Below are 27,345 nucleotides of genomic sequence, written 5' to 3'. Positions count from 1 at the left end.
ATATGAATATTCTAAGTAAATATAAGATGCTCTTTATCACTTGTTCTCAAGTAGATGTCTATATTGTGATGAAATCTGTAATGGATAAACTCTAAGAAAGATCTTTGATTTCAAGGTTACCCAAAAGCAATTTTGTTCCTACCTAGAGTTCCAACTACAGAAAAGAAAATCAAATGGTTAACCCTCCTCATCAAATATTTATTAAATGTCTTCTCTGTACAGGGCTTGGGGGAAAATAATTGCTAAAGAGAGGTCATTGGGCTAGCAGCATGAGCATCACACCCAACTCCAGACCTATGGAATTGGAGTCTTCCTGTTAGCATGATCTCCAGATGACACACCTGCACACTGAAGTTTCAGAAGTACTGGTTTGAAGAATTCAGAAAGGTGACAACATAGACCAAGGCAGAACGAAATCTAACCACCATTCTGCCAAACTCACCCTCTTCCTATCAGACAATACGGCTCTGGGGACTTCTCTCTGCAAAGTCCATGCATCATCAGTCCCATTAGACTGGTGGCTATCAACCAAGGCAGACTGTGCCTCCCAGGGGACACTTGGCAATGTCTGGAAACATTTTTGTTGCAACCCAAGGTGACAGGTGCTAGTGGCATCTAGCAAATTGAAACCAGGGATGCTGCTAAACATCCAACAATGCAGAAGGCAGTCCTCCACAACAAATAATTACCTGGCCCAAAGTATCAACAGTGCAAAGGTTTAAAAAAAAAGGGGGGGGGGGGGTCAGCCCCGGTGGCTCAGCGGTTTAGCGCCGCCTTCAGCCCAGGGTGTGATCCTGGAGACCTGGGATCAAGTCCCATGTAGGGCTCTCAGCATGGAGCCTGCTTCTCCCTCTGCCTGTGTCTCTGCCTCTCTCTCTCTGTGTCTCTCATGAATAAATAAAATCTTTAAAAAAAAAAAACTAAAAAAAATAAATAAAAAAATAAAAAAATAAAAAAAATAAAAAAAAAACTAAAACAAAAACACTGCCTTGATTTTCTGACTAATTGTTAACTTCAGTAATTTAATGAACTGACTTGAGCATCTGTATTCATGGAGGGAAAAAATAAACCAGTAACTATGAACACTTCATATCCAACACTCTGAAGGGTGTAAGGTTCCCTTAAGAGTTCACACCAGAGGCACCTGGGTGGTTTAATCAGTTAAGCATCTGCCTTCGGCTCAAGTCTTGATCCCAGGGACCTGGGACAGAGCCCTGTGTAGGGCTCCATGCTCAGCGGGAGCCTGCTTTTCCCTCTCCCTCCGTCCACCCTGCCCCCACCCCACCACTCATACTCTCACTCTCTCAATAAAATCTTAAAAAAAAAAAAAAAAGTTCACACCAAATCAATAATTATTAACATTGACAACCAAGACCAATACGGTAAAACAACAAAGGTCCATGTTGTAATATTACTTAATTATACATGCTCAATTTTATAATACGTTGCTACCCTACATAGTTGTCTAATAACATTCTGGCATTCACTTAATTCTTCACTTTCTCCTTCCATACAGGATTATTAGTGAAGAACCTCTATGGCCACTTCAAGATGACAAGCACACATTGGACTAAATTGCTTCACTGAACGGAAGCTTCCTATTATACCAAAAAAAAAAAAAAAAAAAAGGTAATTTTAAAAACTCTCTAATATTATCAGAGCTTTGTTAATTTCACCAACATTATGAATGAATAATTCCTCTTCTACAGAGAAAGTAGTGCCATATAAGATCTGAGGGCTGTGGTACTTTAACTGTTTCTGAAGTAGAAAGGATTAAATAATATAACCTCCAGGTGTTTCTCTTTAGGAAGAATTTAGTTGGTATAGGCCATACAAAGCAATGGTCACTCCAGAAACATTCACCTTAATAAAAACACGCTTAGTCAGCTTGAGGCTCATTACTCATCTTTGCGTACCAATACACACTGACCTCTATTTCTCTTACATATGGACCATTTTCTTCCACTGTGCTATCTCTCATCTTTAATAGGCTGGACAAGCTGCTTAGAGATAGTGAACCAGGGACGCCTGGGTGGCTCAGCGGTTGAGCGTCTGCCTTTGGCTCAGGGTGTGATCCCAGTTCAGCGATCAAGTCCCATGTCAGGCTCCCTGCGTGGAGCTTGCTTCTCCCTCTGCCTGTGTCTCTGCCTCTCCTCTCTCTGTGTCTCTCATGAATCAATAAATAAAATCTTAAAAAAGAGAGAGAGAGAGAGAGAAATAGTGAACCAAACAAGACCCTGGGACAGAAAAGAGAGTGGTTGGACCACACCAAGACATTCTTCGTTTTCTGATTCACTTGGTTCTCATTTTTTCTATCATTGTATAAAACGAGCATCAATAGGTGACTATTTGACTATGATCTGAAGTCTCAGGAAGCTTCATGAGGACATTATATCATCTGTACACTAAAGATAAGGAGACCGGGCATATGTTACAAGATTTGTTAGGATCTTGTTCTGTTTCTCATTCCTACCTTTTGGTCTCAATATATAATTGTCCTCACTTTCTGTAAATGCCTCAAGATAGCTCCATATTCATACATCTCTCAATTTATCACTGCATAAAAGCCTGCCACACTCCGAGACACCAAGTACAGTAAAACATGTACTAGAGGACACAATGCCCTATCACAAATACCACCGCTAAGGAAAAGAAATATTTAAGAGCTTAAAAACTAATACCAGAATTGTCTTGGGCCTACTTTTAGCTCATTCCTCATGTAAGTTATCCTTTTAATTTGTCTCTACTGTGTCTAACCAAATAACAATGCAAATGACAGTGATACCCTGGCTCTTTCCCCAATCAGAGTAAGTCAAACCTTCTTAACCTAAAACAGAGACTCTTACCTACGATTGCTTCAAAACAGGCCAAAATAGCAAGAAGGTGTTTGAGGAGAAAAACCCAAGGAAGCCTTTGGTATTCATTCCATTTCAGAAGGCTCTTCTGCTCTAGAAGTTTACCTGGACCCATCACCACACCCTCCATCAACCTCAAAGACAGGGAAAGGAGCAAGGAGGCGATAATGCACATCACCAGGGCATGTATGCTTACATTCTCAACATTTTCAGGATTCTGATAACACAGTTCTGGACCCATGACATCAGGCTCTCAGGAGAGAAGACAAATTATTTAGGAGACACACTCTTTGCCACAGTGGACATTTGAAAACAGAAAACATGGCCCATTTGCTTCCCATCTAAAATTTGAATCAGGTTACAAAAAAGCAAATGACTACGATCTATTATGATCAGAGCCAAGTGTACAAGTAGTAAGATTTCCTTCCAAAGGAAGTGCAGGGAATGGCAAAATCAGATGGCTAGAAATATTTCCAAGCTTTGCCATATGGCACGAAGAAAAGTACACAGAAGCAAGGTGTTCTTGAGTTGGAAGTAGCACACAAAGTTTGCACATATGATTATTTGGAATATGACTGAATTTTATATCCCACATTTCCAAATTTGACTTTCTCACACTTCCTTCGTTGTACTAACATAGCCATTCACTCACTGTGTATGAAACACCGCACTTGGCAGCAGGAGTACAAAGATGAACAAGATACGTTCTCTGATCTCAAGGGAACCATTATACTCCACAATCATTCTTTCCTATGATGCCTGACTACCTGTAAATTTCTCAAGAACAAGGATTCGTGTCTTGAAGCCCCAGATTGTATGTCCTTTTATTTCTCAAATAGTTTAACTATCTAATGTTCTTAATTTAATCCTACTAATATAACGGTTAAAAAAAAAAAAAAGACATGATCTATCTATGAAGGGGCTTACTACAGTAGAAGAAAACAAAGAAAAAAAAAATGGACAAGGAGGTTGAGTGTTGTAACAGGAGAAAGGCACAAAACTAGGAGGACACATACAGAAGGACCTCATGCCCAACCAACTCCAACAAAAGGGTAGGATGGTCACGTTTTTTAAAGGAAGTGACATCCATCCTGAGCTTCAAAGATGAAGAGAATTTAATGAGCCAAGAGGGTAGTAAAAAGGCTTTCCACACGAATGAAAGTTTGTGCAAAGGTCCAAGATGAGAGAAATCATGGAACCTACCAAGGGGAAGATGGGTTGAAGAACTCATGACTGAGGGTGGAGGAAGCAGGGATCAGATCAAGAAGGGACTTTGGCACTGAAGAGTCAGAACTTTATCCTGAGGCCAAGGAATGACCAGTGAAGGGTATCGAGTAGGATGCTGGTATTACATAAAAGATGGACAGTGAACATTGGTTTTGACATATCCAATAATCTTTCAAAGAACTTCTAATCTTCCCTGTGCTCTAAATCAGTACATCTGACATCAGAGAAAAATATACAGGATTCTCTAATAAAAGAAGGTTTGGGTTAATACCTAAGACAGTGTTGGCCAATAAAAATATGAAGCAAACTACATATGTAATTTTAAATTTTCTAGTAGCCATATTCTTAAAAAAGTAAAATTACATGAAAATAAGAATGTATTTTATTTAATGGAATACTTTTCTTTTAATGAGGTGTTAACCTTTTTTTTTTTTAAGATTTATTTATTCATGAGACAGAGAAAGAGAGAGAGAGAGAGAAGCAGAGACACAGGCAGAGGGAGAAGCAGGCTCCCTATGGGGAGCCCGATGTGGGACTCGATCCCAGGATCACGCCCTGAGCTGAAGGCAGATGCTCAACCACTGAGCCACCTGGCATCCCCAATCGCATATTTCTAATATTACTTCAATATGTAATCAATATTAAAAATACTGAGATATTTTAATTGTTTTTTCTCTTAAGTCTATGAAGTTCAGTGTGTGTTTTACACTTCCATCACATCTCAATCTGGACTGGCCACATTATGTGCTCTATAGCCACATACAGTTAGTGGCAACCATATAAGATCAGATCTAGAATGTACTTTGCAATTTTTTTGTTTGAAATTTTTAAGGTACATTTGTCATTTGTATTCATCTTCTACTTCATAAAAATAACGCAAATCAAAATTTGTCAATGGCAAAAATAACACAGAAAAACGCCACTATGGAAGATACTCATAATCCCATACTGACAATACCAGCTACATTTGGGTGTATGTGCTTGTAAGACACTGTCCTATGTCCAAAATATACATAAGTTAGGCTTTTAAAAAGTAAGGTCTGTCAAGAGCTCTTAAACTTACTATATGAAACCGAGTTCTAAATAAAATGAAACATTCTCTGTTTTTACAGTTTCATTATTTTTTGAGACCATATTTAAATGAATATGTGGAGTTTATTCATATTTAAATTGGGAGTTTTTTTAAAAAGGAACTGTTATTATTTTAGGAAAACAATGATCCCATTCCCAACTGCCCTGCTCCCATTTTTCTTTCCTGTCATCTGTCCTACTCTTCCCTTTTCAAGAGGAAGGGAGAGAGGGGGGGAGGAAGGGGTATCCAACTAATATAGAGCTAACACCTAATTTCAAGAACAAGGCAGGTTTGACTATATCCACTGGCCTTTGTGTTATTATTCGACAAATTATTCACAAGATGCCCTTGTGCCCTTTGAGTGACTACCTACATTGCTTCCCAGGCCTCCCCTCCGGAAGGCACAAGATGACCAATTCCAGCACCACACAGCCTCCAGAGGAGTCCTGCTCGCGGAACACCGTCATAACTCAGCAGATCGTTCCTGTGCTGTACCTCGTGGTCTTCGTCGCGGGGATCCTGCTCAACGGTGTATCTGGATGGATATTCTTTTACGTGCCAAGCTCCAAGAGTTTCATCGTCTATCTCAAGAACATTGTTGTTGCTGACTTTCTGATGAGCCTGACTTTCCCCTTCAAGATTCTGGCCGATTCGGGCCTGGGGCCCTGGCGGATCCACGTGTTCGTGTGCAGGGTCTCCGCTGTGCTCTTCTACGTCAACATGTATGTCAGCATCGTGTTCTTTGGGTTCATCAGCTTTGACAGATACTATAAAATCGTGAAGCCTCTTTTGACTTCTTTCATCCATTCCGTCAATTACAGCAAACTCCTGTCAGTGATGGTGTGGGTGCTCATGCTCCTGCTGGCTGTCCCCAACATCATCCTGACCAACCAGAACGTGAGCAACGTGAAGGTTACACGCATAAAATGCGTGACACTTAAAAACGAACTGGGACTAAAGTGGCATAAAGCCTCAAACTACATCTTTGTGGGCATCTTCTGGATTGTGTTTTTTTTGTTGATCTTTTTCTACACTGCTATCACGAGGAAAATCTTCAAGTCCCACCTTAAGTCCAGAAGGAATTCCATTTCGGTCAAGAGGAAATCTAGCCGCAATATATTCAGCGTCATGTTTGTATTTTTTGTCTGTTTTGTACCTTACCACACTGCAAGAATCCCCTACACGCAGAGCCAAACAGAAGCTCATTACAGCTGCCGATCAAAAGAAATTTTGCTCTATGTAAAAGAATTCACTCTGCTCTTGTCGGCTGCAAACGTATGCCTAGATCCTATTATTTATTTCTTCCTATGCCAGCCCTTTAGAGAAACCTTATGTAAGAAACTGCATATCCCTTTCAAAGCTCAACATGACTCAGAAACATCCAAAACCAAAAGAGAAAATACGACGCATGAAAGCACAGACACACTGTGAATTCCCACCTCCTTTCAAACAAAATCCATGTACACGTATTTGCAATCTTCAGCTACAGAAGAATAAGAAACATGTCCATGCTGATAAGTATCATCGCTAGGCATTACAATCCAATTTAGTTAATAAACACAAAATAGAAGTTTCCTTGCTTTTCTGTAATATCAGAGAAAAAAGTAATACATGCATTACTCCATTTTGTTCCACCAACACAGATGATTTAAATCACTAGCCTGGTCAGTTAATGTAGAAATTTAAATAGCATAAAGAAAATAGGAAGCAATCAAGGCAATTCACTGGGGCATCTTCCTTCTCTAAACACAAAAATTAAGTTATATGATTTTTTTTTCAGCAGGGTCACCAAAGACCAACTTAAGACAGGCACAGTCTGTCTGATTAAAGAACTAGAGATCTGTCTGTAGTGAAACAAGTTTTTTCTGATTTGAAGAAGATAAGCAGACACCAAGAAAATTACTTAAGAAATCCCCTATGACTTATCTTCATGGCATTTCAAAGGAAAGTTGATAGAAATTCTGTTCTTTGCAGAAAACAAAACAGTAATACTTTTTTCTGATAGCATTTTGAGGGTAATATAAGATACATTTTAAGTATGTTTTATAAGAAGACTTATTAATCTACTTAATAAGCCTGGAGTTCTGGTGTTAAAATATTTTTAAGTGGACTCTATTGAAGGAAGCTAGATATTGGTATGCGCTGCCAGCAACTTTCCCTGTTCAATGGTATGGGGGGGAAAAAGGCTGATTGGGACAAAGACACACACATACACACATCTAGGAGCAGCGGAAGCAGTTTTCTTGGAAAGCAACCGGTACTTGGAAAAAGTAAAATCTGAGATTTACAATTATGAGTGAAAAATTACACATAAAATGAAAATTTACAGATCACATTTTTGGAAAAGCAGATGAATTTAAAATGTGCAGATATGGAATATGGTTGCTGGCTTGTGAGTTATTGACTGGCCAGAAGACATCCAGGCCACCTTCTAAAAGTTCTTCTCAAACATTTTTTAAGTCACGTGTATGTACTTTTTTCCTTTACTGCATATGTACTAATAAAGAAATTATTTTCAATACTGTTCAGTTTTTCTTTCTTAAAAATCAAGGTAGGAAAAAAATAATAGTAAATTTCTTCACCATCAAGACACGTGTAGTTTCTTTAATAAGCTCAATTATGCATAAAGGAAGGAAGACAGTTACGCAAAGTGTTCAAAACTTTTATTTGCCACAGACTTTCCCAAAATAAGTATTTCATATGCTCTTGGAACTCATCAGATTTTAGGAAAAACTTGGAAAATACACCTTAAATTGAAGAAGAGCTGGGAAGGTATTCACTGTCCAGCTTCTACCCTTGTAGAAACTCCCCGCTCTCCACTCTGAGTCAAATATCCTCTCTCAAAAAGAACAAAATCACCAAGCTATGATAAACATGCTTGACAAAACTAAGGTCGCCATATATGTTTGGCTAAATACATCTGCAAAAGAAACTGGCTGTGCTTATTCTTCACAATTTCCACTGGCCAGGGCAAATTAGTAAATACTGGTATTTTACATGCCCCCCACCCACCCTGAGCCATGAGAGAAAACAAAACTAAAAAAAACTGAGAAGCGCCAAATAATGTCTTTGTAACCAATGTGAAGCAGATGAGTAATGTGAAAATCAAGATTTTTTTCAGGAAACAACTGTGCAAGCCAGGTAAGAATACTGTAAAAAGCAACACTTGATTAACCGTTACTGCGTATCAAGTCCAGAACTACAAAAAAAAAAAAAAAAAAAGAGTAGTGGCAACAGTGAATTAATCCAGAAACTTCCCTGAGATTACCAGTACTAATTTTCTAAATTACGTTATGGAATAATTTTGTTTCTGTAGCTAGTTCATAATATGGTTTCTATAATACATATTTACCTCAGAGACAGTAAAATAACACTTAACCATATTGTATAGAAGCAGTGCGATGAAAGGAGTAGAGTATTTTAGGAAGTGACATATGGGTAAGGAAAGCCTCACTGTTAAAGTGGTTCTTTGGTGGGGATGTCCTGTCATGGAAAGATAATTTGCATGTCACTGGTTATCTGGCAGAGAATTGGTGAGCAAAAGGGAGTAACAGCTTTTACCATTGAAGACCACACCACACCAGTTCTCTCCTAACCCCACCCCCCACAAACCTCACAGTGTGGTTTACCCAGAAGGAAGTCTCCTGTCATTCTGGGGGGATGGTCTGATGTCACAGATATTTTCTCTATTAATAAAGATACTATTTCTCTTCTTTTTTTTTTGTCCAGAGTCAAAGGGTATAAATAAGAGCAATGAGGTTAGGGACAGAATAGAAAGGGAATGGCACATACTTTACTACCCTCATTGAGGAGAAACAGAACTTAGTGTAAGGGTGTTTTCTAGAATTTCTAGGTTAATGTTCCAGGTGAAGCCAATGTATCAGAACTGTTTAATTTGCAGATAACAAAAAAAAAAAAAAATACAACTAAAATTGCAATGAAAAGAGATTTACTGGCTGACAGACCTAAATGTTCCAAGTCGTAGGTATGGCTTAATTTAAGGGCTGATATAGGGCCTCAGCTGATGTAAGGCAAGCTGAGTTTGTACAATTTTTCCAGCCACCTTTCATGATAGTAGTTTCCGCTCCTAGGAAGCTGTGGATTCTCTTTTCATGGTAGCAAAAAGAAAGCAGCACTTCCAGACCTTAAATCTTCACAGTCAGTCTTCCAGAGAATGTCTTCAGAAACCGGGAACTCAGATCTCACTGGGTCATCTGGTCTCATGTTGCATCTCAACCTGTGCCCAGCAGACTCAGACATGCTGGTTGCCAATTATGGCCTGACCCTGGTATTAGAGGCAGACTGGGCACCGTGAGTGCCTAATGGACAAGAACCGGGGAAACTGAATTTCTCAAAGGGAGAGTCTCATTTTTACAGCTGGGAAAAGAGTATGGAGGCTGCTGGGCAGATAACCTAAATATGAGCAGCACTCGCTGCAGGCAGTCTTTGTAAACAACCACTGTGAGATTCATGCATCTCAGTGGTCAGTCCATGTGTAATCTTGTAGGATTATGATCTCTCTGTTTCTTGATTCTTATCACAACTGTTTCTTTTATTTAAAAAAAAAAAAAAAAAGCAACTACTTTAGAATATTCCATATAGGTAGCAGAGTCAATTACCCTTCAAAATGGAATCACAGTTTGGTTAAAATGCAAGAATTCCTATTTATGAGGGACTTCTAGTCAGAGTAAAGAGCCCCCTTTGAATACCTTCCTATTAGATTTCTGCAGTCCACATGTTGCAAAGCAGCTAGTGGCACATGCTATTCTAGTCACAAGGCATGTTTCTTTCTTTTCATCGTTGCCCCAACTATTAAAAACATGGGGAAACAACTGGCTGTAGCTAAGGGCCTGCCGGCCTCACTTGGGGAAGCAGCAGCCCTCAACTCACTATTACCCCCAGCTTTTCTTGGTTTCTATTGTTTCTTACAACCATGCATATCATGCCTTCTTTTCCACCATAGGCACCTGAGTTTATAAGCCACCCAGGGTACTCTGAGCACTTTAAAACTTGCACTACAGCTTTCTCTACAGAAGGACCTGGAAAGGACCTGGAAAGGGGCCCCGGGTGGCTCAGTCAGTTAAGCGTCTGCCTTCAGTTCAGGTCTTGATCCCTGGGATCAAGCCTGTCAGGCTTCCTGCTTCACACATAGCCTGCTTCTTCCTCTCCCTCGGCTACTCCCCCCACTTGTGCTCTCTCTCAAATAAAAAATGAAATCTTAAAAAATAAAAATAAAAATAAAAAAAAGCAGGACCTGGAAAACTTCCTTTTTCCCAGGTGCACTCCAATGCAGTTTCAGGGTTGACAGAAAATAGAAGAAGCTATGTCATTTCTATCTCTCCCACCCACAACAGAAGTGGGAGTACAAGCACGAAAAGAGGTACTATAGAAATAAACCCATCTCAACAACAATAAAATATTTGAAAAGTATTTTCACTGACGAAGACTACTTGCTACTTTTTGAATGCACTGCATTGTGTAAGTCTGACTTCACCCATGGTCATAGTTAAGATTTCCTCCATGACCCACCTCAACCCACTTCCCCAAAAAATAAATAATAAATAAATAAATAAATAAATAAATAAATAAATAAATAAATAAATCGAAAAAATAAAAATAAAATAAAAAAATAAAAAACCCACTTCCCAAAATTTATCTTCACTCCTTTAGGGACCTGAAATAGAATACTCTGGACCCAGGATCATCTTGTTCTATTTCCAGTCCCCAGATGTCACCAGCCGCAACCCACATGGTGTTAGTAAGCCAGTGGAAGTCCAGAGTTATACTACTTCCTGCTTCCCTCCCAAATCCTAGGTTACTGGTATAACTGCTAAATCTTCTTCCAAAGAGCATGATAAACACCTACGGGCTGACTTTCCTGTCATTCCATCTCCTGACATAAAAGGACACTGAAATGTGGTTCTCATCATCTCCAAACAATACTTCACACTACTTAAAAATAATTGGATAATCTCTTTTCCAAACTAAACGATTCTCTACATTTAACTGGGAGCTTTCTCAAGCTGTTAATTATTTACTTTCTACTTCTTACACCATAGCTTTCTGAAGGAGCACTAGCTCTGATATTTACTGACTAAAATGAGAAGTTAAGCCTCATTTTGTTTGTAAATGAAATGCCAATTTCAACTCCTTATTAAATTCATCTCCTAGTTTAAAAAAAAAGGCCACTATTAAAAAAAAAAAAAACTTGCAATGCCATGACCAAATGTATTTTCTTATCTGGTTGATACTATGAAAGTACTTAGGCAAATTAAAAGGGAAAATGCTATGTTTTTAATAGGGAAACCAGGACTTCCACCAATGCTATTTAAAATAAGTGTTTATAAAGTTACATTCAGAATATTCTCATTATTGCACAGAGAAAAGAATCATCAACAAACCAAAGCCAATCTACTGAATGGGAGAAGATATTTGCAAACAACGTGTGCAAAAAACAATGAGTATTCAAAAAAAAAAAAAAAATATATATATATATATATATATATATATAAAGAGCTTATAAAACTCAACACTAGAGGGCAGCCCGGGTGGCTCAGCAGTTTAGCACTGCCTTTGGCCCAGGGCATGATCCCAGAGTCCTGGGATCAAGTCCCACATCGGGCTCCCTGCATGGAGCCTGCTTCTCCCTCTGCCTGTGTCTCTGCCTCTCTCTCTCTCTTTCTGTCTCTATGAATAAATAAATAAAATCTAAAAAAGAAAAAATACTATAAATAAAACCTCAACACTAGAAAAACAAAGAAAATGATCAAAAAATGGGGAGAGGATTGAACAGATATTTTTCCAAAGAAGACCTACAGATGGCCAACAGACACATGTTCAACATCCCTCATCATCAGAGAAATGCAAATCAAAACCACTAGAGCATATGACCCTACACCTGTCAGAACGGCTACTGTAGAGAAGAAATAACAAGCGCCGGCAATGACGTGGAGAAAAAGGAACACTTGTGCACGGGCGATGTAGCCAAACTGTGAAAAACAGTACAGAAGTTCCTTTAAAAATTAAAAATAGGGACCCCTGGGTGGCTCAGCGGTTTAGTGCTAGCCTTGGGTCCAGGGCGTGATCCTGGAGTCCCGGTATCAAGTCCCACAACGGTCTCCCTGCATGGAGCCTGCTTTTCCCTCTGCCTGTGTCTCTGCCTCTCTCTCTCTAACAAATAAACAAAATCTTAAAAAAAAAGAAAAATTAAAAATAGAGGAGACACCTGGGTGGCTCCATCAGTTAAGCATTCAACTCTTCCTATGTCTCAGGTCATTATCTCAGGGTCGTCCTCTAGCTCTCCTGCTCCCTTTCTCTCTCTACCTCTCTCAGTAAAATAAATCTTTAAAAGAATATTAAAAATAGAAATACCATATGATCCAGTCATTCCAGTCCTGGGTACTTACTCAAAGAAAATGAAAACACTCATTTGAAAAGGTATGTATGCGGACGCCTGGGTGGCTCAGCGGTTGAGCACCTGCCTTCTGCTCAGGGTGTGATCCTGGAGTCCTGGGATCGAGTCCCACATGCGGCTTCCTGGGGGGAGCCTGCTTCTCCCTCTGCTTGTGTCTCTGCCTCTCTCTCTCTGTGTCTCTCATATAAATAAATTAATTTAAAAAAAAAAAAAGAAAGAAAAGGTATGCATGCACCCTGTGCTTACTGCAGCATTATTTGCATAAGCCAAGTAGAAAGCAACCCAAGTGTACACCCATAGATGGTTACACTGACACCTTCTAAACAGTAAAAAAATATTCTCCAGCTGGGAGCTAAGGAGCCAGCTTACAATCAATAAACGTGTTAAAATTTTCCTAAAATACTTGGTCAAAACACAAAGCCCTGCATGGCAAAGGACAGGGTTAATTTCTCCAGAGAACCTTCTCCTAGAAAGTAGCAGACTTCCTAACTCTATCCTGAGCTTTGAACATGTGTTACTCACCACTTCTTGAGAAATGGACCATAACCATTCAAGAGGAAAAAATATATATATATGAACTTTAGTGACTAAAAAGAAACAAGATAACCTTTAAAAGTTCTTTCTTCGGGATTTCCCGTATTATTTCATAGCCATCAATCAAACAGCACAGTTAGATCTCACAACTGAAAGGTAAAATGAACTGCATGTTGACCCAGTAACACTGTACAGTCAATAAAAGGGCAGAAAAGCAAAAGGACAGGCAAGGGGAATGAATATACTCGGCCATTCTTACAATCGAGTTCATATTCCAAGGATACGCAAAAACACTTTTGCCTTCAAAACATATCCACCTTTTTACTCCCTATTTCACCACAAAGGGAAAACTGAGACAGTGTTTAAGTGATGCCGAAAAAGCAACATCCTGGAAGCTCTCGTGTCTGTGCCTCACTTTAAAAGTACTCTTGTCTAATCACACCTGTCGCTCTCAGATGTGAAGCTGCCAGTCTCAGAGAGTCAGGGGAAAAAAGTCTTTGGATTAATCCAGGTGGGGAAAAGGGATGATGCGCTTTAAATTTTTTTCAAAATGTGAACACCTAAAACACAGTGGTCCCAGGGAAACGGCAGACAAAAAGCCACACACACACACACACACACACACACACACACACACACACAGCTGAAGAACTGTCTTGATCACCAGCATTTCTTAACCAAGGAATAGCTCTCTACCCAAAGATCATTAAAAAAAAAAAAAAAAAAAAAAAAAGCTTCAGGATGCAAACTATTTTGAGTTGGGAGCATCCTGAGTTGCCAACTCTGAGAGAAGCGTGGGCACAGTAGCACACGGTTCCCCTGCTCCGGGCACTGGAATTCAAACAAAGGCAGGGCAGTAGGGCAGGGGTGGCTGGGTGGACCGGCCGGCCTCCTCTGCAACTCCTCTTTCCACCTACCACTTCCACTTTAAGCAGCATAATGAAGTGGCAGGTCACTTTAGTCCAACTGTGCAGCTTTGGACAAGACCTCAGTCTCCCCATTTGTAAAGAGAGGACTCTAACATCGTGTGGATTTCCTTAAAGAAAATGAGTTCTCCAGACCCACATCTGGCTGTGGCACTGGCTACCTACTCCAAAATTCATTTTCCCATGCCTTATTAGCTCTGAAGGGCTACTGTGCTCTTTAAAAAAACAAATTTTAAAAATGTTAAACATAAAAAAAAAATGACACTTCTCCTGAAATACTGTTTGGTATTTGTGTTCAACAAAAACAAAAGGAGGATTTGTGTGCACAGAAGATTTAACTACAGTAAGAGTTTGTCAATTCACAGGGCAATTTTGCTTCAATTTTTACTAAAAACAAGCAAAATATCCATTAAAGTAACAAGTACATCATTTCTTTAGAAGCATTGCCATGACCAAGGTAAAGGAAAAACAACTTCACCTCACTTCTTCCCACTTGGGTTTTTTAAATACTGTGTTAGTGATGACATGTAATTTCCCAGAACACTAACAGAATACACCCTGAAAAACATCTGTCCTTAATGAAACAGATAAAGATGTGACTTTTGGAAATTTCAAATGGAATTCGTGTTAAAAACAAAAACAGGGATAGCAACCCCCAAAAAGTATATTTTCACTCTGAGTAAACTTCCACAAACTATCAGATTGCCTTCAAGCTCATTCTCAAAAGGAAGAACATGGTTCAGTTTCACTATTAAAAGACTGGTTTCTCACTATTCCAAAACGGAAATGGAACACTGAGAATGAGGGTACTTCAGCTCTTTTATATCTGGCAATCCAGACACAAAAACTGTGGCTATGGTGGATTTTTTAAGAATATTTGAATATACTTAATTCTGTCTGGGTAGACCCCCAAAGAGGACAAGGAAGTAAACATATAGATATGCCTACCTAAAAAAAAGAAAAAAGAAACTATACTATCAAAAACCTTTCATTCCAGTTTTCCTGCAAATCATGTTAGAACCAACCATTCACCACTCAACGGTCAGCCAGCTCCATCTCACCAAACTCTCTCCATCCCACCCTCTCTGTTCCCTACCGAATATAAACCCCAAGCATAACTCCTCACTTACTTGACTAACGTAAGTACATCATTTTGGGGGTGTATTTTTCATTGAGTCGTATCCAGCAACAATGAACACGAATCTTAAAGGATGGATCATTTCCTAGCACTGTTAGGATGTGCGTTAACACTGGTTCTTAACCAAAAATCAAACACAATGTTTAAGATTTGGGTTTTTTCATCTAATTTGTCAGTGAATATATGTAAAAAGTCTTCTTTTTGCAAGATGATGATAGTAGCAGTAATAATAATAGTGAATATGGATAATAATTATTACTACATGAATTTGGGAGAACACCAGAATACCTGAAATAAATGGCCACTATCATCATAAGCAACCTTAGATTTTTTTTTTTTTTTTTTGTCAAAAGTTCTCTTAAACTCTCCCTAAATTCCCTTTAGCTTGACATCTCATCTAGTTTTTTGAGAGATTTTTCTTCTTAAAAGTCCAATACCAAACGGATTCATTTTGGATTCTGGAGAGGCTTTTTTTTAAAAATTATTATCTGGAAAACTGATTATGGATGGATTTTTCTTCAGGAGAAAAAGAGATGAAACCTAAGCACCTACCCAACCAATGAAGCACCACTAGAAATAGGGCCCTAAATGACCTCAAGAAATGGTTTTGCACTCACAAATCAACTCTGGAGTAGCAGACTTAGGACTCCAGAAAATATTGTTAAGACATGAGCTCACATCCTCTTTCATAAAAGCTACTCTTATACAAGAAAGAAAACTTAACAAAGCCAACTGACGATGTGGATGAGCTACAGTGACTTTATTAGGTCCCTCACCATGCTGAGCTCCATTCGGACACTCAGTAAACATGTGCTCACCACAGGCAGAATGAGCATTAACCCAAACATTTTAAACACACGAGAAATACCCAGTGGAGGGTCCTTTTACATATAATCTATTAATTACTAAATACTTGTCTCAATTCCTTAAGCTATTTGGGCCAAATTGACAAATGCTCATGGCAGGCCTATTTAGAAAAATAGATCCAATATATCCTTGAATGAAAAAATTACAACTACACAATATATTGACATTTTAAGTGGGTGTGTTTACACATGGAAAAAATTTTAAATTTGTGCCAAAATCCATGTATGTGTCAACTTATGTACCAAAACTGTTAACAGTAATTATCTTTGTGCATACAATTTTCTTCTTCTGTTTCTACTTCCAAATTCTTCCACAATGAATATTAAAGATAAATAAAACATGAACTTTACCAGACTATGTAAAATCACATCTTTTGTTTTTATTGATAGATGTCTCAGCAGAATCCAAACTGTAACAACTGCTTTAATTATAACTTCAAAAGGGTGATTTGTATCGGTATGTATACTAAAGAAATTTTGCTTAAAGACCTAATATATTTAACTCATAATCCTTTTTCAAGGCACAAGAAACGATGTTCTTTAAAATCATTATGAGGAAAATATATCTTGGATGCTTGAGAAAGAAGATGCTGGGTATTACAATGGACAATAAAATTTTTTCCTCTAAAAGAATACACAAATGAAAGCACACACAAAATTGAACCTCTTGGGGAGACTTTCATACAGTTAAACTACTTAGAAACCACAGTTTCATCTACGTCAATATGCAACACTTTAAAACCACACGAAAAGGAAAGGAAATTTTTAGTATAGCCAACATTCATGCGATGGAGCTGCTATTGCTACTGCTACTGCTGAGGCCAGGCGGACAGCTCATGCTTTTCTGAAGACTTGCAGCAGCCCACGGTGGCTCAGAGAATATACCCCCAGGTAGGTCCTCTTAAAGTACTTGATATATTCAAATATCTTGATGGAAGGGGAAGCTATGATGTTCAGTGTTTAAAACATGTAAATTGGAAATGCCAACGTGTAATAAGGCTGCTGTGTAAGAGGGCACCAATTATTAAACTCTAAGTAGATTCTTGCTATGAACTACACCATAATTTTCTTCTATCTGATGACCCCTTCCATCCCTCTCAATTAAAAAAAAAAATTATACAAGACTGAACACTTATAGGTGAGCATAACTATTCAAGAACTCAATTTTATATTTTATAATAGGATGGATAGACACCCTGTTGTATTACAGCAGGCTGCAACAGATCTTGAAATGACTTCCCACTGCAAACACTATGATAGGTAATTTCAAGGGTTTTTTTTCTTTTTAAGATTTTTTTATTTATTTATTCACAAGAGACACAGAGAGAGAGGCAGAGACACAGGCAGAGGGAGAAGCAGGCTCCCTGTAGGGAGCCTGATGTGGGACTCCATCTCAGGACCCCGGGATCATGACCTGAGCTAAAGGCAAAAGCTCAGCCACTGAGCCACCCAGGCGTCCCTTTCAAGAACTTTCTATTGTGACTTTCATAAAAAAAAATAATAAATAATAATAATAATTTTCTAAACAACGGACACTCTGTCCAAACAAGAGACACTTGAAATCTTTTCTTGATTTTTGCTGTAACACCTCTGAGTACCTCAAATTTCCACAGGCTAAAAAATTACTTGACAAAATATTTATCAAGCACTTGGTTTTCAAATTTGTGAGAGACGACACAGAATGCTATTATAGTATAATTCAACCTCTAATCGACATACCAAAAATTTTAAATGAAGAGACTTGTTTTTCATTGCAATCTAGACTGAGGTTCATGAAAAGTAAGTGCGAGGCACTACAGGATTCTAAAGCATCACCAAATAGTTACGCTATAATTATTTTTAAATAAATTACGAATAAGTGGTACATATGGCCAGTTCTAGTTAGAATATTAATTGATCAAAAAAATCATTTTCTTTTTTTTAATATTTTACTTATTTATTCATGAGAGACACAGAGAGAGGCAAAGACACAAGCAGAGGGAGAAGCAGGCTCCCATCAGGGAGCCTGAAGCAGGACTCGATCCCAGGACCTCAGGATCATGACCTGAGCCAGGACCCCAGGATCACAAACTGAGTCAAAGGTAGACGCTCAACCCCTGAGCCACCCAAGTGTCCCAAAACAAATAATCTCCTAATCCTCCTCTTTACCTCTTTTTATACATTCATCTATAAAATGAGACTTTATTGTTTAATTATATGAGCAACGGGAGCACTTAAAAAAAAACACACAGTATTATGTTAACTATTATCAAATAACATTTGAAATACAAGAACGTAAGGCAAAACCCTAACATCTGGTAAAGGAACAAAGAGCAAAGGTAGGACACAGAGACAAGGATCAGAGAAGAAAAGGATGGTCAGAAAGCCAAGGTTCAAATAAACGGTTACTACTGAAAAACAAATCCTAAGAAGTCAATGAAGCCTGGAGTAGACCTCAGACACAAAGGGCATATTCCAGGCATTTTAAGATAGGAGGGATTTAGATATAGAAAGGATAAGGGCAGAAGGCCTAGAAAATGATCAAAAGGGTCAGTCAGATGCTAGCCTGCTCTTACAAGCTGGAAAATCTTGAGCAACATCCAAATGCCAGACTTCAGTCTTCTCAACTGATCTGAGACTTGGACAAGATGCTATCAGTAAAGGTTCCCTCTATCCTTAAAGTCCTATGATTCCCCAAATTTTATCACGAGAAGAAGTACAAAGGCAGGAAGGAGCAGCTCACACCAGAGTAGAGATACCACCAATCCAGGAACTGAGATAAAGACAGTAGGGCTAGTTTGAAGCAACTAGGTCACAGGAACTTTGAAAGTAGGGAGGTTTAGATTTAAAAGACAGAACCTAGATTTGGTTTTTAAACAGATCTATGGTAAAAGGAAACATCAAAATACTTGAAATCTGAACTTCTTTCATTAGTAGTCAGAGGCAAACTTAAGAACTAATATATTTCCGCTCTCTTATATGAAAATTCCCTAGAATATCGCTCCTACCACATAGTAAGCACTTAGTAAGGCTGGCTGCTATAATAATAATAATGATCATCAGCACCATCAGCATTATTACTATTATGGAGACAGAGTTCTAGAGTGCTTTTGAACATACCTTCTAAGATCTAAATGTCTGAGCTGGGATCCTGGCTCAGGATAATTTAACAACTATATAACCTTGGGTGTTACTATATCATCTCGTTGCACCAGTTTTCTCATCTGCAAAGTAGGGATAGGAACATCTACATGGTAGGAATGATGAAAGGTTAAATAAGCACATGTAAAGTACTTAGCACAGTGCCAGAATAAGTACTCAATTTTCACTGAGTTTAGGGCAGAACAAATTATGCATGAACCCTAAAGTCCTATCTCAAGTAGGGAAAGAGGAGGGAACGTGTATCCTTTTTTCAAATAACACTTGAATTTATATTTATTCACGAGACACAGAGAGAGAGAGAGGCAGAGACACAGGCAGAGGGAGAAGCAGGCTCCTCACAGGGAGCCTAATATGTGGGACTCAATCCCAGGACCCTGGGATCACGACCTGAGCCGAAGGCAGAAACTACCACTGAGCCACCCGGGCGCCCCCTAACACTTGAATTTATAAAGTTTTATATACATCTGCTTTATCAATCTGCTTGTATTGTTCATCCCAAGGTGTATAGAGGGGATCATTAAATAATCTGGAGAATTAAGGATCAGAAAGGCTTCATAAATCTTTGTTGTTTTACTTTTAAAGGGAGGTTTCTTTTCTTTTTTTTTTTTTTTTAAAGATTCTATTTATTTATTCATGAGAGACACAGTGAGAGAGGCAGAGGGAGAAGCAAGATCCCCGTGGGGAGCCCGATGTGAGACTCGATCCTGGGACCGCGGGAATCACGACTCAACTGATGAGCCACTCAGGCGTCCCTAAAGGGTGGTTTCTGAGAATGGGCTTATTTGTCCTTTTTAGCCACTATACTTAAGATTTGCTATCTTTAAGAAGCATTTATCAGGTTTTTTTCTGTAAAACACAAAATCTTCTGGTCTTTAAAAAAAAAAAAGGAATGTGTTTAATATGTATGAGGAGGGTGCACACCAAGAAGCAGCACCAGAAAGATGTACCTGTGGCCCTATGAGCATTAGTTTGAACCAAGTCAAAGAGAGCAAATGCAGCCCAACTGGTTTAACTTATACTTATGTCCCAGATTTGAAGGGAACATGACAGGATTATCAGTGTCAATCACAATGGTTCTAAAGATATGTCTTATACTTCTGGCCTTAACTGTCACAAAACCTACAGTGAAAGAAAGTAAGTATTATAGTTAGATATTTTCATACTAACACAACTGAGCTTCTGTTTGAGAATTTTGTAACCAATGATCATATATTCTCGTTCTAGAAGCCTTTAAAATACATTTGTGGTCAAATTTTGCAAAACCACTGACCTGACATAGAAACATCTATACAAGCGTCTTTTAACAGAAATACAACATAAACCACAAAGGCACTTTAAAATTATGCAGGAGCTGCATTTGAGAAAGCAAAAAGAAACAGGAGAAATTAATTTTAATTATATATTTAAAATATATTTAATCATATATTTAACCTACTGTATCAAAAATACCATTTCAACATATGCTGAATATAAAAGATATTTTACTGATTGCACTATTTGTATAAAATAGTGCACTTTTACTGCTCGTATTTTTTAATATAATATTTTAAACCTTTAAAACCTGGTATTTAAAATATTAAACATTTAAAATCTGGTGTGTATCTTGCATTTACAGCACATGTCAGTTTGGGCTGGCCCCATGCTCAATAGTCACCTGTGGCCACATACTGGACATCCCAGGCCTAAGTCACTGGGAAAAGGGAAGGAGGAAAAGGAAGGAGTAAGCACCAATTCTAAGACCAGATTCTAAGCCTTCAACTCTTTCTGCTAAAAAAGAAAAATGAGATGCAATTGTGATTATGAACATGTTCTAGTACATGACATAACAAAGGGCCTACTTTTAAAATAACTTCCTCTAGATCACGGGACAATTTTCTGTCACCGGTTACCTGCCCTGTCAGCCTGGGTTCCTCCAGCATGAGGAGCTCTTTCAATCTATGAAAACAGCAAGCCAGGAAGCCTCCCTGAAACCTCATGGGCTCAGCCACAAACAAACCAAATTACCCTCATTTCCTCTCTGTTTCTCAGAATTTCAGTTCATTTATCTCCTCTGCAAACTAACTTCCAACCCAACTGATAACAAAAGAGCTATCAGAACGCAAAAATGTGATGCTGAAAATATCCCTTCTAGAAGCAAACCTATATATGGGATTTTCCAAAATCACGAAATCAGATCACTGGAAAACCCAGGCTTCCTCACAACCTATGATGTTCCCACCAGTCCATACCATCTGTTCACCAATAAAATTCTATCTAAGAATTAGAAAAATTGTGACCTGGTTATTGTGAGTGCAGATGTTTGTAAAGAAAATAATTTCTAATTTTAATTACTAACCTCTTTCCCCTACCCCCTTTTTTTAAACAGATTCTTTGGATTTTTTTTTTTTTTTTAGGGGGGGAATAGAGTCATCCATCAGAGTCATCCCCTCAAGATGACAAACAGTTCTACCTTCTGCCCAGTTTATACAAACCTGGAGCCATTCACATATTTTTTTTATTTAGTTTTCCTTGTTGGAATTATTGGGAGCGGATTTGCAACTTGGGCTTTCATACAAAACAAGACAAATCACAGATGTGTGAGCATATACTTGATCAATTTGCTGACAGCCGATTTCCTGCTCACCTTGGCATTACCAGTGAAAATCGTTGTCGACCTGGGAGTGGCACCCTGGAAGCTGAAGATCTTCCACTGCCAAGTGACAGCCTGCCTCATGTATATTAATATGTACTTATCGATTATCTTCTTAGCATTTGTCAGCATTGATCGCTGTCTTCAGTTGACCTACAACTCCAAGGTTTATCGGATACAAGAACCTGGATTTGCCAAAATGATATCGACCGTGGTTTGGCTGATGGTCCTTCTTATAATGGTGCCCAACATGATTATCCCCATCAAAGACATCAAGGAGAGGCCAAACGTAGGATGCATGGAATTCAAAAAGGAGTTTGGAAGAAACTGGCACCTGCTGACAAATTTCATATGTGTAGCGATATTTTTAAATTTCTCAGTCATCATCTTAATATCTAACTGTCTTGTCATCCGACAACTCTACAGAAACAAAGATAATGAAAATTATCCATATGTGAAAAAAGCCCTCATCAACATACTTTTAGTGACTACAGGCTATATCATATGTTTTGTCCCGTATCACATTGTCCGAATCCCATACACTCTGAGCCAAACAGAGGTAATATCTGATTGCTCAACCAGGATTTCACTCTTCAAAGCCAAAGAGGCCACGCTGCTCCTGGCTGTGTCAAACCTCTGTTTTGATCCTATCCTGTACTATCATCTCTCAAAAGCATTCCGCTTAAAAGTTACCAAGACTTTTGCTTCACGTAAGGAGACCAAGGCTCCAAAAGAAAAATCAAGTGGTGAAAACAGTGCATAAAATGTGGGATTTCTCACTGCTAAGTAAGACCATAAGTACTAGGAAAGAGAGAAAAGTGCCTTAGTAAAAGACAGCTAGCATATGTGGCCTGGTTTACTGAGAATATAAATCAAGGAGTACTCTTGTGGTTGTTAATAATCCTAAACTCAAATATTTGTACAAAAAAAACCAAAAGATCCTGTTGAACCAATGTAAACATCCTTGAAATGTTTTCATCCTTGAAATCCAAAGGTGTTTTATGACACAGACTCAGAGGCATTCATGAAGTGTTTGTTTAAATACCAGGAACTGACTTCTTGACACAAATATGTAAAATAATCTCTTGTAAAGTACCAGAAAGCCCTTCAGCATCACAATTTAAAACCATTTAGATCAGGGGCACCCGGGTGGCTCAGTGGTTGAGCACCTGCCGTCAGCTCAGGGAGTGATCCCAGGGCCCTGGGATCGTGTCCCACATTGGGCTCCCCACAGGGAGCCTGCTTCTCTCTCTGCCTATGTCTCTGCCCCTCTGTGTCTGTCATGAATAAATAATAAAATCTTTAAAAAATAAAAATAATCATTTAGATCATACCAAAAAAAGTCCAGCTGATTTTTAAATGAAACCACCCGTGCCTGATTTATTTTTTAACCCACCATTTCAAAGATGGTAACCTTTTAGCTCACTACTCCAATTTTTAATCCTTAATTGTTTTCTAACACAATAACAAACTGTTTACTTCTAAAAAGGCTTGGAGGGATGCCTGGGTAGCTCAGTGGTTGAGCATCTGCCTTTGTCTGAGGGCGTGATCCCAGATCGAGTCCCACACTAGGAGCCTGCTTCTCCCTCTGCCTGGGTCTCTGCCTTTGTCTGTGTCTTTCATGAATAAAAATATAAAATCTTAAAAAAATAAGAAACTAAAAAAGGCTTGGAAATACATGGGTAGTTTTTAATGTACTTTATATACTTATATTCTATCAGTAGGTTATAAATAAAGACCTTCTACTGTAAGTAATGACAAACCCAGTGCTCTTATTTTGTAATAACGTGATATAAACCCCACATTTTCAAGCAAGTTGTTGAACTATACTGACTGCCGAAACTACTGTTTTGGAACTAGAAACTCACATCAAAGGTACAGAAAAAACAGCACTTATCAAATGGCCTTAAAATAGACATGCCAAATACACATAGCAAGGCCTCATAAGGAACACATCACCTGCTGGATTGATTGGCACCACAGCTGAGGCTGGGGTCACTCCAGCTCTCAGGGTCACAACCCTTAGATCAAATTCTCTCTACTGCCAGTAATGCAGAGAAGATTCAGTAGAGGGTATTAAATAAAAGACTTACTTATGAAAAAGAAGACTGAAAAGTCTAGATAACCATAGCTGAGACTTTGTGGGGTTTTCTCATTTCAATAGCAAAAGCCTGTATTACAACAATTGGTAATACATTTGCATTAGCGGCAGTGATGAAGAAATGGTGTTCCTGGTAGCTCGTGCTCTCACTCTCTCCAGCTCGCCCACTCTCATAGCTCAAGAGCAGACACTTCACTTTAATAAACTTTCCCATCTGTGTTTAAAAAAAAAAAAAAAGAAATAAAGAAATAAAGAAACAAAAAAACAAAGAAAGAAATGGTATTCCTGGAAGCTAACAAAACAAGTTTGATTCCAGAACCATTTTTAGTTCTGTAACCGAGATGAACCCAAAACAATTCCAGTGTACAATTTCAATATCCCGAGTAATATATGAGAACATGCACCCAAAAAAGTGTCTATCACACTTCTAGCATGCTAAGTATCAGACAGATTCCAGCTCGCTAGAGGTCATGACAAGAGCCCCCCTCAGCATCATGTATCTGACCCCGGGTAAAGGGTACACCTACAGGCAGCTGGAACGTGGGCACACTAGACCCTGTGCTTGCTGATGGTCTAACATGTTTTTACTGACTGGCAGATCAAGATAGGATTCATATGAGCATATGTGAAACTACTAGTTTCTTTTCCTGAATCTTTTGTTCAAGTCCCCATTAGTCTTCTCCCCATTAGTCTTCATCAGTAGGGCTACTACATCTTCAAGACTGGAAGTCAGGGGGGTTGGGTTTAAGTCATATTCTTATCTTCTCACATGCATAAGTTAGTAAAATTTTGCCTTTTTATTAAGGAAGAGAACCAGACTCTCTACAGCATTCCTATTGTCCATGTTTTTTTAGTATATACATTCATTTTCCCCTTACCGATGTTTTATTTTAAGTGACACAGTAAAGGGAGGCCTAGGACAACTGATGATAGAAGGTTATTAAAAAATTGTAACCTGGGCAGCCTGGGTGGCTCAGCAGTTTAGCACTGCCTCTGGCCCAGGGCATGATCCTGGAGACCCAGGATCGAGTCCCACGTCAGGCTCCCTGCATGAGGCCTGCTTCTCCCTCTGCCTGTGCCTCTGCCTCTCTCTCTCTATCTCTCTCTCATGATTTAAAAAAAAAAAAAAAATTGTATCCTACAACATCAATTTTCTAGCACTTGTCCTATGATCGCCTTACAGTTAAGTCATAATCCACCATAAGAGACTTAATCCCTGGAAATCATTCATGCTCCTTCCTCTGAGGAGTTGGGACAGTCTTCAGAATGTCACATGCTGGGAATGACTATGTAGCCCAGGACTGCATAAACAACACAGACTAAAGAAGCCCATGCTCAGGTGGCACCCTGCACACGAAGACATATGGAAGAGGGTACCCAGCAAAGCTCTGCTAACCCAAGAGAGGAACACAGAATCCTCAACCAATTCCAACCATATTCAACATTTTGCCATATTTGCTTTATTACCCCTCTCCTTTTTATTTAAATTAACTTTTTATTTTGTAATACTTTAGGATTTACAGAAGAGGTACACAGATAGTACAGAAAGTTCCCATGTACCTTTCCATCCAGTCTGCCCTAATGTTAATGCCTTACACACCACCATGATACATTTGCCAAAATCAGGAAATTAACACTGGTGCATTAATCCCGCCTCCTCCTACTTTTGACTCCAACTATTTTAAAACTAATTCCAGACATTATAATAGTTCATCCATAAATTCTTCAGGACACATCTCTAATGTATCAGACCACCCTTTCTGTTGCCCAAAATACACAGTGGGATTATTCCATTATGTTGAAAATGAGTGATATGTACAGGTAAAGCTAAAAAACGTATTCAGCCAGTGATAAGCAAGATTCTTAATTGTAAAAAAAAGAAAACACACACACACACACACACACAAAAAAAAAAAAAAAAAAAAAACACATGGGTATAGTGATTTTGAAAGTTCCAAAATAACAAAACTTGAAAATTTAGAAAATATCTAGTTTGCAGATCAAAACTCCTCAAAGATATCCAGAACTTATACATACCTTACAATTATACTGCTGTTAAAGTAATAATAATGTGTTCAACAACAACAACCAAAAATGGCTCATTAAAATTTCTCCTAAAATTCCAGGAAAAAAAGGATAGTAAACCTAAAAATATAAACACATTTACAGATTTTGGTCGAATTGTCATTAATACCCAAAAACCAATTTTTTTTCCCTTTAGTAAAAAGCATGTCACTGGTTATGAGTCAAAAACTGAATTTCCTGGTAAGTATTTTTCATATGCTCGTCAATTCTTAAATTCATCAAATTAAAATCCCAAGCCCACGTCATATACAACCTTCTCTATGAAGCCTTAACCAATTTCTCAATCAGATGCTCTCTCTTCCCTCCAATTTTTATTGAGAGTGGAAGAGACCGGGAATGTCAAAGGAATGATTCACCACCTTCCAGCGGTCACTTGGATTTTTACTCAATTATTGCATTTATTTTAGTGCATACCATTTTATATTTGTCTCCCTCCTATCTTATTCATCTTTCCTGTGCCCCCAAATTCTCATTCATACCAAAAGTACCTATCACAAGACAGTGCACATAAAAGCTACTCCATAAATGAGTTGCAAATGCTCTTGATAAAAGGATACTCACCTAGAAAATTCCAATAAATCTAGCTAGCCAGTAGTATCACATCACAAATTTGAACTACAACTGTACATATGCTATACGATCATAATTATAACAAAAGAAGCAGTAAGTGAAAAAGTCACCTGCTTTCATATGTATTACTCAGGCAAGTAAGTAGTAGAACAGTCGACCGTTAATGATCCCATAATGAAAGAATCAGATTGTCAACTGATCCAGGCAATGACTTACCAGAGGTATGGGAAAATGTGTTGCATACTGCAGGTGTCGCAGGAGGTCATAATTAGATGGAAAAATTAGCTCCCTGGGTTTTTCTCTCTTAAGCAACTTCTCACCATTAACAGACATTCTTCTGCCCAAGGAAGGGTTGGCATTCTCACAGGACTCTCCAGGCATGGGAGAAAAAATCTAAGTCATGTAAAACAAATGTTAGAGATTGTAAATGAAAGAGCGCAACACCAAAACACAGTACCACATACTAGAACTTCAAACACACAAGACACTCGTACACTATCTTTTCCTTAAACACTTAGAAACTATACAAAGTAATTTTGTTAATTTCCACAAAACTCATATTCAGATCAGCAGGAAGCTACCATTATCATCTCCCATTTTGAAGGTGAGAAAATGACAACCAAACACATGTAAGAATTGTGCAAAGTTATACTTCCCAGAGGACCAGAGACAACATCAGACTCATAGGTTAAGTGTTTCCTCATAGGGCTACATTTCCTACAAAAACATACACACAGAAATAATTAATAAAACTAATGAGTAACAGATATAAAAGTTTTAGTCAGTA

General features: G+C 38.4%; 3 protein-coding genes across 13 annotated transcripts in view; 2 read left to right on the top strand and 1 right to left on the bottom strand.

Moving 5' to 3' along the window:
- The window catches only part of P2RY14 (purinergic receptor P2Y14), a 49,318-nt gene extending 41,645 nt beyond the window's left edge, over window positions 1-7,673 (top strand). For all 4 annotated transcript variants that reach the window (XM_072727151.1, XM_072727153.1, XM_072727150.1 and 1 more), the window contains exons 2-3: window positions 1,517-1,629; window positions 5,540-7,673. In XM_072727151.1, coding sequence (XP_072583252.1) covers window positions 5,563-6,585 — 1,023 coding nt within the window. In that variant the 5' untranslated portion in view covers window positions 1,517-1,629; window positions 5,540-5,562 and the 3' untranslated portion in view covers window positions 6,586-7,673. The remainder of the gene's footprint in view (window positions 1-1,516; window positions 1,630-5,539) is intronic.
- Window positions 1-27,345, bottom strand: part of MED12L (mediator complex subunit 12L) — a 323,809-nt gene that overhangs the window by 195,674 nt on the left and 100,790 nt on the right. For all 8 annotated transcript variants that reach the window (XM_072727143.1, XM_072727148.1, XM_026015744.2 and 5 more), the window contains one exon: window positions 26,775-26,951. In XM_072727143.1, coding sequence (XP_072583244.1) covers window positions 26,775-26,951 — 177 coding nt within the window. The remainder of the gene's footprint in view (window positions 1-26,774; window positions 26,952-27,345) is intronic.
- GPR171 (G protein-coupled receptor 171) lies at window positions 16,800-23,557 on the top strand. The gene is made up of 2 exons (XM_026015751.2): window positions 16,800-16,923; window positions 21,539-23,557. The coding sequence occupies exon 2, from the start codon at window positions 21,606-21,608 to the stop codon at window positions 22,563-22,565; it is 960 nt and encodes a 319-aa protein (XP_025871536.1). The 5' UTR covers window positions 16,800-16,923; window positions 21,539-21,605; the 3' UTR covers window positions 22,566-23,557.

Source organism: Vulpes vulpes, chromosome 11 (assembly GCF_048418805.1).
Source record: "Vulpes vulpes isolate BD-2025 chromosome 11, VulVul3, whole genome shotgun sequence".
Taxonomy (NCBI): domain Eukaryota; kingdom Metazoa; phylum Chordata; class Mammalia; order Carnivora; family Canidae; genus Vulpes; species Vulpes vulpes.
Note: the sequence above shows the minus strand (reverse complement) of the source record. Positions and strands in the feature narration are given on the sequence as shown.